Raw genomic sequence first — 11,190 nt, forward strand, 5'->3', positions numbered from 1 at the left:
GGGAAGAGGCTGCAGCCAGGCACAAGCACAGCCAAGCCCCCAGGCGGCCCACAAAGAGCCAGGTCTCAGCCACCTCCCCTCCTCCCAACCCACTTCCATCATCCCTCCCAAGGCTTGGCAGGCCAGAGTTCACTTGGCAACTGCCCCATGAGCAGGGATTTCTCACCAAAGGGCAGACATGGGTCAGCCAGCTCTTCCGGATGGAAAATCTAGGGTGGTGACAGACAAAGCGTTCCACGGAGTCCCAGGGAGGCCTCCTGTGAGGAGAGGCATCCCCAGGAGGCTCTGTGGAGGGCAGGCTCCCACGGGGCCTCCGCCCCTTCTCACAGGGGAATCTGTCAGCGGTGATGTCACTTGCCCTCTTGGCCATCAGATGAAGCGTCTCCTCCCTTCACGCCCTGCACCTGCCCGCCTCCCTCTCATACACTGTCTCTTCTCCCAGGGACAGGCAGGCAGCCTCTGGAATGCCCTAGATTGCAAAAATCAGTTCCCATATCCTGGTGGTGACTCTGGGAATGATGGGTGTGGGCAGTAACTCTCAATTTTGCTTGGGCCGAGGTCTCCAGGACCTTCTAGGTTAGTCATTAAGGTACCCCCTAAGATTCACATTTAGGGACCTAACTGCCACCAGAAGCTGCTTTGTTTGGCTTCCTTGTGGCAACAAAGCTGCCATCACCCCAGCCAGTGCATCTCTGATAGCAGGTAGATGCACTTGGGGCCACTGTGGTAAGGCGGGAGAAGAGTTTGGAGACATGACACACTTGAAGTCACACCTTGCATTGTACCAGATAATAAAAGCGCACAGGTGGGAGGTGAGTTCTGTTTATGAGAACGCTGCTCCTACAATAGAAGTGATTGCCTCCTTCCCTGACCCCAGGGTGTCTAGCTGAACCACCACCTGAAAGTCAAGCTCAATAGCGAAGGCATGGGGTTTCTCAATGAGAGTGAAGGTGATATCTCTGACAGCTTTCCCTTCCTCACCGGTTCCCCAACTTCTCTAGAACTCACTTCTAGGAAACCTTTCCTGATCAACTCCATCTGGTCCTAGCTCCCCCAGCCCACCCCAGCCGACTGTCTCATCACTACAGGTAAGGTGTGGTTGATTTTCCCTCACTGTTGGTGGCAGTATCCACCGTCAAATCCTTTGGGCACTCCCTGAGCAAGAATCATGCCTTTTCTTTCCCTGGATTCCTGGCATAGGGTACTGGTCCAGCTGGGATTGGGCCAACCAGGACTGAGCAGGCCCTTTTTGTCCACCAGATCTCCCTTGCCCCCGCCCCTGAAAGTGAGGTTCTCTGGTGCTGGGAGGTTCAATGTCCCCATAACTGTAGTGTGGGACCAGGGTTTAGAACAGCCAGGACTACCTTCTTGAGGAGGATGCTTGGTCAGGCCATGGCATGGGAGGTGATCTCAGCACCCAACTCACCCACAGAACCACTCCTACCCTCCCAGCCTAGCATTCCCACTGTTCCCTACAGAAGGCCCATACACGGGAACAAAGGGTAGCAGCTTCTGCCTATGGCTGGCTGCCAGCCCAGCCTATTATCAGCCCCAGGAAGCATGCGCCTACCCTCGGAACCCCAAGGTTAAAGAGTAAATGTCTCAGGGAGCAGATTGCTTTCCCCAGTATACAAGCCATACCAGCTGCTCTGTCCCCACATTTTCTGTCAATGTTTCAAGTATAAAGTCATCACAGACAATCTCCCATCAGAGGACCAGCATCCTGGGGTGCTGCCTCCCTGTGATGGTGCCCCAGACCACGGCCTGATGCGCCCTGTGTCTTGGGGCAACCCAAGCTCTCTCACCTCCAGAGGCTTTGAACATGGAGGCAGCTCCTTTGTTAGGACACATGGAATTCTCTCTCCAAGGGGTAAACCTTGCGGGGATGACTCATCCCCTCCACCTCCAAGCTTTCAACTAGGTCACACCCACCGCACCTGAAACATTCCTTCTCTTCTTCTCAGCCAAACCCTCTCCCTGCATTCAAAACCTTGCACAAAAATCAGCTTCTCTAAAGATGACCCCACCCAGCTCTGGGGCCTCTGAACCCCACAGCAACCACATCAGCACTGCGTCCACTGTTCTCAGCACTCTGCCAGCTTGGGTGTTCCTTGGAATGTGGTTTCTGGGCCGTGTGTGTGCATGTGTGCATGTGTGTGCACCCATGTACCCTTCTCCCAGAAAGCCTGTCCTGGATCTCCCCAGGCAGGCTGGAAACTCCTTGAAGCAAGGTACCTTCTGCTTCTGGTAGGTCCCACAGCCCTGCCCCAAGTGCAAGTTCCAGGTGGGGAATATCTCCTGGGGACATCTGGGAAGGAACTTCTTCTGTTCACACAGGCCTGGAATGTTGGGGTGATGGTTTGGAGTTTATACTCCAGGGTGTCTCAGTGGGTCTATTGCTGAATCTGTCCCCCCCACCCCCCCTCCAAGGTCTATGTCTCTTCTAGATTCTTTTACACTTGGGTAAAATCCATCAGTTCCTCAGCACAGAAAGTTCAAGAAAGGAAGCCATGCTCTTTCAGCCTTGAAAATACATTTCTTCACCCCTGAGGTCTTTCCCACCACGAGATCCAGTAAAGCTAGGCCCACAGTAAGAGGATTTTAAATGAGATAAAAGGAACTGGCAGGAAAATAATTCTGAGACAATCTCCCTCTGAGATGTCTGAGAGTTAACGAGAGTTGTGTCTGGGACAGTCTCGGACCTCGGGACGAGAACAGCCAGCACCCCCTGCTCCGTCCAGGCCAGCTGGGAGCAGCTAGGACGGACAGCCCCGTCCCAGAGCCTCCGTGTCCACAAGGAGGCACTTTGGTGGGTTCTTGCCCTTTCCCTGGGCATGTGTACAGAACAGAGCCGCGGAACAGAGGGGGCTGCTCTGTGTCCGCCCTGGTCCCGCACCAGCGCACGCATTTCCCACGGGCTCTGCTGGAATCTGTTCAGGCCCCTCTGCTAGGTCTCGCCTCCCTTTCTGATGATCTGTTCGGGGCCACCAATACCTGAGGATTGGGCACAGGGTAGGCATGTCCTATGGGGACAGAACTGGCACAGGGACAGTGCGACGGCTTGTTGCGGGCGAGGGCAGAACAGGAGTCAGCCACCTGACTGTGGGTCGGCAGTAAATTGTCATCAGCAGCTACTATGGTAGATGTTCATCTGAGCGTATGTGTGTGTGTGCATGTGTGTGTGTGAGAGAGAGAGAGACAGAGAGACAGAGAGACGGAGAGAGACAGAGAGAGAGGGAAGGAGGTGGGAGGGTGCCTGTTACAAGGTTGATTCCCACACGGGGTGTGGACGTGAGTGAAGAACCAGAACAATGATTCTTGGATTTTGCTGTACATTAGAACTGCCCTGGAGATTTAAATTCCCTGATACCCATGTTGTCCTCCATACTGATTAAGTCAGAATCTCTGGGGGTTGGACCCAGGCATTCGCATTTTTTAAAATTCCCAAATGATTCCAACGAGTTAAAGAGCAGCAGACTAGAAGATGTTTTGGGTAAACGAGGGTGTTTACCAGGAGCAACTCTGACTGATATGCCTCCGGGGAAGGAGCGCTTTTGCGGGACAGCTGCAGGCTGAAATGTTTTGCAGAGGGAGTGAGTTATACAGTCGATTTCCAAAGAGCATTACCATAGCAAGCACTTTGGTGATGATCTCATTCAATGTCTTCCAGCCGCAGAGACCTGGAGAGAGGCAGTGACTTGCCCAGGATCACACGCCTGTCAGTGTGTGGATGCAAAGAGAACGCAAGTCTCCTGCCACCTAGCTGGCCTCCTGCACAAGGAGTAAGGTGGTGTTGATGGGGGTGGGGTGGGGTGGGGTGTGCACACCTGTTTATGTGTGTATGTACATACGTGTGTGTATATAAGTATAAATGTGCATGCATCTGGAGGACGTTCTTTCTTATAAAGGCCTTCACATGAAGGTACCTAACGTTCTTCCTTTTTATTTTTGTTTAAACGTCATTCACATTCTGGGGGCCACACCCCATAGCATAAGTTGTTTCCAGATTTTTAAAGCTAGAACAATTGGCTTATTGATATTTTGACTTTGGTGTGTGGGGAGAAGAATTTTTTTTTCATCTTGCCAGTGAACTTAACGAAGGAGCAAGGTGCGGAGACACAGCATTTGCTGTGAAACAGCCTGGAATACCCAGCATTTTTGCATGTGTTTTAACAGGCCAATGGAAATTCTGATTCAAATCTGACTTCTAGCCAAGAGACTTGTAAAGAAATAAGAATTGGATCATTTGCAGTTTAATTAATATGTTTTTGCTAAGGCAGAAACGTGCTGTTCTTTAGCGGCCATCTCCCATCTTGGCTTTGCTCTGACAAAACCACCCCAGAAGTGAGGTCTATTCAGTCTGTAGTCTGCAAAGGACAACTTTCCAAAGGGTAGAATGAGCAAAACCCCATTCAGTCAGCGGTCCAAGCTGAGACACAGCTGAGCACAACCTAAAAGCCTGCATGGTGGGTCTTTTCCCGCTGGCTGCAGTGCCATTGAAGTCTGCCCCCTCTGAGGGTCTCAAGCGGCATCCGCCAGGGAGGGCATCAATGCAAGATGATGAAAGAGAGACAGGCAATTCCTCTAGCCTAATGCCAACCCAACTCCTATCTCTGAGCAGGGAGCAATACAGGCTTAGCCACTTTAAGTGGGAAATGGTGCTTCTGAGAAGGGAGAAGAACTTCAGGCCCAAGGTGGAAAGTAAAAAGTCACAGACATTTAAGCAATGGTGAGGCAAAGCAGGCCAACGGCACTGCCAGTGTTAGGTTTTCCCTAGAAAGGGAAGTGATATGAAAATGGAAGCTGCTTTCATTAAACTTTGTGACATGTCTTTCAAAGTGGTAGCAGCTGGCGGCAGGGTCTGGATCAAATGAGATTGGGGTGAAGCTTTAGGAAGAGATTCCAAGTGAGGTTACAAAGAATCTGAATGTGGAAAAGTGTTTCCTTGCAGCCAGATCAGCAGTGTGCCAGCCCTTTACCCTCCAACAACACTTGGGTAATGAGCTAATGTCCCGATCAACACCTGCGGGACTTTCCCAGACTCAGGGAGGTCAAGTTTCTCCAGCAAAGATCTTTGGCTGAGCGAGCACATTCCCCTGGGATTCCTCCTGCTCCCCATATAGTCTGAGAAGACACCCCAATGCCCCAATGCCCTGGGTCCCAGGCCCAGGGGGTCAATATTTGGGAACTGAACAGGAAAAGACCTAGACAGGTTCAGAGCAGCCCCTTTCAGCCCCAGAGACCCCCTACCTCCTCCCTGGGGACCATCTGACCTGGGCAAAGGCATCTGTCTCAACTGCTGAGTTTCAGGAAGGCCTGGGCACAGCAGACTCTGGTGCCAGACTCCTTCCATGGGCTCCTTTGAGCCCTCAGTGTCTAACCTGCCCCTCCTGGCAAGTTACAAGAATCCAATGGGAGAAGTTTGCTTCTATTGCTAGGACCAGGCTGGGAGTTTCCTGACAGTCCTTCAGGAGGCACACAGAGGGGCAGCTACTCTGCCAGGCAGCCTGTGGGGTGTGGCTGGCCTTTAGGGTGGAGGTTCTTAACTAGAGGGGACCTGGATGCAATTTGGGGGCTCAGGAGATCTAAGACCCCAGAAAAACTTTTCCTTCTCTGGTGGGGGGGCACGGGGAATGGTCTGGGGCCTGGTCCTTATACCATTACTAATCACCCAACAAGGAGCCAGAGCAGACTCAAGAGGAGCAAGAGAAGCAAAGTGAGTGCAGGTGGCTGTGGAGCAGCTTGGGCGGTTCTGATGAAGAGGAGGGGGAAATCTGATGAAAACAAAGCCAGCCAAACCAGAAACACCAGCTCCAAGCGCCCCAACCGCCTCCTCCAGTTAGGGTGCTGCTGGGGAAACTGGCCCTGTGGGAGCCTGGCCAGAGCTGAGGGTAGAGGGGCATGCCCACAGGGCCAATCCTTGGAGAGCCCCTATCTCTGGAGAGAGAGGCATTAGCCATGGGAAGCCACCCCCACCCAGAGGAAGGCCCCTTGAGTACCTAGGAATGGAGATGTGGCCTGGACAGGAGGGAGGTCAGATAGATGCTGCCCACAAAGGTCAAGGCCAGAAAGAACAGGCCCCGGTGGCAGATACTCAGCCTGCATCATGAGAGGTAGGGAGAGAAGGGGTGTTTGGCACCCCAGGGCTCCTTTGAGATTTTTCTAGAGTTGTGGGCCAGATCTCAGGCCAGGAGTAGGACTGGAAAGGGGACAGTAAGTCTTGTGCAAGGGGACTGTGGAGATGGTGCACGGGTGCCTTGGGGAAGGAAAGTCTATGGGGACTCCATCTGAGGGGGTAGGGGAAAGCAAATATTGCTTAAAAAAATGCAAAATACAAAAAAATAAGTCTTGTTGCAGAGAAAAGAGTAAGTTGGCTGGAGCCTTGACTGGGTGGAAGTGAAAAGTGGGGTCACTTTGTTATCCTAAAAGACTGGTTTGTGGCACCAAGGCACTAAATCAAGGGAAAGGAGGCAAAGGTTCTGGAGGCTCTATGACCCCAGCGGAAATCTGGCAGGAGAAGGACCAGGAGCACAGACAAGAGCAAGACACAGAGCAACAAAGACCTTGAGGTTTGGGGGTTCAGCCAGCCATTTTCTTTTCCTTACTTCTATGCAGGGCCTCTCCGGAAGGAGTGGGGTGCGGGAAGGAGGAGGAGGGAGAGGAGGAGGAGAAGCCAGGGTAGAATCTGCTGGTGTGTGCATGCGTGCGTGCGTGCGTGTGTGTGTGTATGTGAGAGAGAGAGAGACAGAGAGAGAAAGAGAGAAGGGACAGGGTTCTGTCTCTTTTGTCCTCTTCTACTTTGTTACCCCCACTCCCCTCACTTTCTCATGAGGGCCCTAATCAATAAGTAAATATTGATTGACCCGCATTGGTTTGAAGACTGCAGAGTCTTTATCAGCATTTTACTTATTTAGCCAAATAAATAAATAAATAAATAAATAAATAACTAGAAGGTTCACTGATTTGTGTGTAATTCATATTGGGAATCCTTTGTGTTAAAGTATTTGGTCTTAAAAAATAAATAAAGTATTTGGTCTTAAATTCTCCACGAAAGCCCCCACCAGATAATCTACCTTCCTCCTTAAGTTTGAGGGGTCTTGCCCCTTTCTTCTAAGCTTTCCCCGTTAGCGGGGGCCTTACCCCTGGGGGAGAGGGGCCCTGGGCAGGTCAAGCACCCAAATGGGACAAGAGTCCATCCTGACGGCTCAGCAGGGAGGGGCCCAGTGGGATTTCCCGCCTGTCACCCCAGTCCTCTGCTCTCTCCTAACACAGGGGTCCTACTTGAGCCTATGGGAAGCAGGGAGAATCACAGCAAAGGCGTTTCTTCCTTAGCTATAGGGAGACGAGGGCATTCCCGGAACCCCTTCAGGGACCTCAGGGAGCAAGCTGCCCTGGGGTGACCTTAGAACCAGACTTGCTTCTGGGGTGTGAGGCTCCCTGCTAACACGAGGACACACCCGGAGGGTTTGTGAGTGCCCCCTATGCACCCCCGCAGCGCCCCTCCGGAGTCCCCACTCCAGTCTCAGTGACTCCCTTGCACCGGTGACCCCTCCTGCACCGGGACCCCGAGGGCCTGGGCGCTGGCCGCTTGCTTGCCCAAGGCGCAGTGGACTATGAGGCCGAGGCCGGGGAGGATGGGGCGAGGAGTGGGGGTGGGCGAGAGGGCACACTACCCTGGGGGAGCCCTTCAGTCACAGTCCCGAGGGAAGCCAGGGTGGCATAAGATGGGGGGGACTCTGAGCCCATAGAGTAGCTCACGGGAGCTCCTCAGCCTTCTGGCGTGCGGAAGAGACACTCCAGGCGGGGCCTCCTGGTGGGCCAGCCTCGCGCCCATGGGAGGTGCGTCGGTGGGTCGCGGAGCTCCTGGAGCCCGCGCGGGTGGGTGTCCTGCCGCTACTCCACCCTGTCGGAACCTGCCCAGAGCTCGGCAGCTCGCACTCCGCGCACCCCTGCCTCGGGCGGGCATCCCCGCGCCTCCCTGGCCCCAGGATGCCTGCACCAGGCCTGGGTTCCTGCTGAGATGTGCCCGGAGCGTGGCGGGAGCGCGCGGACGCCGAGCCTTTACCTCGGTTGGAGTGGCTCAGCGTGGACGACTGCGAGGACTTGGACTTCTGCCGCTTGACGGTCATCATCACCTGCTCCTGCACGCGCTGCCTGCCCGACGTGCCTGTCTTCATCTTTTGGTCCGACGGCAAAGCCAGCGTCGAGCTGTCCTGGTCTTGGAAGCATTCGTACGCCAAGGCGGTCTTGAGCGGCGAGTGGTTCATGGTGGCGGGAGGCGGAGGCGCTGGGGCCGGGCCCTGGGAGAGCGGAGCGGAGGCGCGGCGGGGTGCAGTGCAGCGGCGGCCGGAGCGTGCTCTTCAGGCGCTCAGCGGCTCCCTATGGCCATAGAGTGAGTGGTCCGCGTGAGGGCTCCCGGCGGCTGCTCCTGGCGCCTCCACCCTGGCTCGTCCCTCTCCTGGCACTGGCGAGGCCCGCCCTCCGTCAGACTGGATATACCGCCCCTGCCCTGCACCACCCACTCCACTCCGGGCGCGCCGCGCGCTCAGGTGCGGAGCTGCAGGGCACTGCCGCGGCGGGAGCGGGCGCTGTCGGGGGCAGGGCTGCCAGTCCCCAGTGCGGAACAGCCGGCCCTTTCTGGCGCTCTCTCCTCTTCTCTGTCTTCCCTCGCTGAGGTGGCTAGCGGAAACCCGGCAGGTGGCGAGGCCCCTAGGTGACGCCCTCTGTCCTGTTCCTGCTTGTTCAGGGCGGCACTGGAAGGAGGGAGACTTCTCTCTAGGAAAAAGGAGTCTTTCTTCACCAGGCCCCCAGGAGAGCCAGATGCCTGTGTCCTGAGGTCATGGCCCAGACCAGACCATTGATGTGGTGGGTCTCCCAGAAACTCAGCCCCTGTCCCAGGGGAGTGCTGACTCTGAGTAGCAGACAGCCCATTTTGTGCAAAGACTGCTTCCAACCTGCAGGGAGTGGGTTTGGGGTGAACCCACACCAGGGACCAGATTTGAGAAAAAAGCACCACCACTGCCCTCCCTGGGGTTTCTGGGGAAAACATCAAGTGAACAAGGATTTTCTCTATTAACTCCAGATTTAGGCCCTAAAATGATGCTTCCATGTATTAGCAACTCGATATAAATATTTTTGAGTGGATGAATGAAAGCTAACTCATGTAAAGTCAATTCAGTCTAACTTGAATCCTACCCACATCCTTACTAGAAACCTGGAGTTTTGTTTCGCTCTGCAAACCATCCCACTGGAGGCCTGGTATTCTAGGCTTCGGTGTGCGTTCTCTCACACACACTGGGAACTCATGTGCAGCCATGGAGTGACATTCTCGGGCACCCACGCCAGAGGATTTGGTGTGGGACAGGTGCTGGGTACTTTTAAAACTATGTCAATGGAAATCTTTCTACAAGGAATTGCACCCCGCCTTGCCTCCTTAGGCAAAAGATCATGAACATATTGGATGAACTTCTTGTGACTTAGGGTTTTCACTTTCAACTTCCATCAATGAATCGTGTAGCAGTGTGGTCCTGGGGGGTCTCTTGTCCCTGGGGGCCGTCACTTCTGCTCATAGCTCACACACTTCACCTTAAGTTTGAACACTTCCAATCTACAGAGGAAAGGCCATCAGTATCTATGCTTGCTGAGAGATTTATGTCCAGGAGGGATCAAGATGACTGAGTGACAGCCTCAGGGAACACATGACTTTTTAGAGTGGGTGTCTCATGCATGAAGCCCCAGTTTTCCTCCAGAATGAATGCCTGGTAGTCACATGCAGAGCAGAATCTTGTAAAGTAGATCATCGTTTCCAGTAGAAATAGCTTCATAATTGAGGGTTGTGTCCTTAAGAACTTATAGGTCAAATAAGCCAGAGAGGTGACCAACATGTCACAGATACAACACTGAGACACCTGGAAAGGTTTCTCATCACCTACAATGTTAAGATTCTGCTCCAGCCATAGACTGTGGGGGCTGGACACAGCATTGGCCATCAGGAACTTGGCCATCAGCCCGGCCTCTGCACTTTTCTAAGGAGAAGAGGTGTCTTGCCTGGAGTCACCAGCTAATACACAGCAAAGCCTCAGTTCTAATCAGGCCTGGTGTCTCCTGGGTCAGTGTGCTCCCCTCCAACCATCCAGCCTCCCTTATAAAAGTCTTATAAAAGGATTATTAAAGTACAGTGCACACCGAATATATAAGGACCCAATGTACACATAACAGCACATAAAAATACAACTCCATTGTATCACATATTGGCCTATCTAAAACCTAATGCTAGCCACAATAAGCATTAATTACATCTTTAAATAATGATAATCTTGCTACCTTAAGAAGGGCCCTGGAGGTCATTAGGATGGCCCAAATGCTGATCATAAAAGGCCCTACTTAGCCCCTGGCAACTGAAACTGATTCTCTGTAAAGTGTTTTCCAGGTCTCATGTTCAGTTTTTCCAGATATTTCTCCATTATTTTGATATTGACATTATTCTGATAATTAATAGCAGTAGCCAACATTGGCTGTGCTGTGAGCACCACACCTGCACACCAGGCCTGGTTCTGGGCCTTTCACACAGGCCATGACATTTGAGTACTTAAAATGATTCTGTGAGGTGGGTGCCAGGGTCATCATAGTTCTTTTTCAGTTGAGGAAGCTGAGGTAGGTACAGTGAGGTCACAAACTGGTAAGTGACAGAGGCAGGGCCAAGCACAGGTTGCCTGGATCCAGATACTGGGCACACAGTGGTCAGTGGTGCTGGGCTCCTTCCTTACCACACCCCGGTGACCAGCAACGGGCTCAGAGCCTCATAGGGACCCATCTTTGAACAGCGTCTATTGATACCTCCATCCCAGGTCATCAAAGTTGGCCACCCAGTTCCGGTTCCAGTTGAGTCTCAAGCTTCCCAGTCTGGACAAGTCCTGCCCTTCATCCCCCCACCAAGTCTGTAAAGGAAGGCCATAGATTTGACAGCTCCTAAAATCTGTTCTAGCCCCTTGCACTGTCATTCTGATGCCATTTGTGGGGCTTTGTAGAGCAAGAGAGTCTTGAATTGGTTTCCCATACCCTTAACATCAAAGTGAAGGGAGTCTAGAAGCGGTCTATGGTGTGTAACACCCACCGGGTCATTGAGGTACCCCAGCTGCAGTTCCATGTTGCTCACATTATTTTGATCTAATCCTCCATAAACACCCCCCC

The 11,190-nt window shown here is 53.1% G+C and overlaps 1 protein-coding gene across 1 annotated transcript in view; it reads right to left on the reverse strand.

The window, feature by feature from the left end:
* Positions 1-8,267, reverse strand: part of PKP1 (plakophilin 1) — a gene marked incomplete at both ends in the record, with an annotated part of 40,717 nt that extends 32,450 nt beyond the window's left edge. Inside the window, one exon of the mRNA XM_084246346.1 lies at positions 8,066-8,267. Coding sequence (XP_084102472.1) covers positions 8,066-8,267 — 202 coding nt within the window. The remainder of the gene's footprint in view (positions 1-8,065) is intronic.
* Positions 8,268-11,190: the final 2,923 nt, after the last annotated feature.

This window comes from Talpa europaea, assembly GCF_964194135.1.
Source record: "Talpa europaea genome assembly, chromosome: 10".
Classification (NCBI taxonomy): domain Eukaryota; kingdom Metazoa; phylum Chordata; class Mammalia; order Eulipotyphla; family Talpidae; genus Talpa; species Talpa europaea.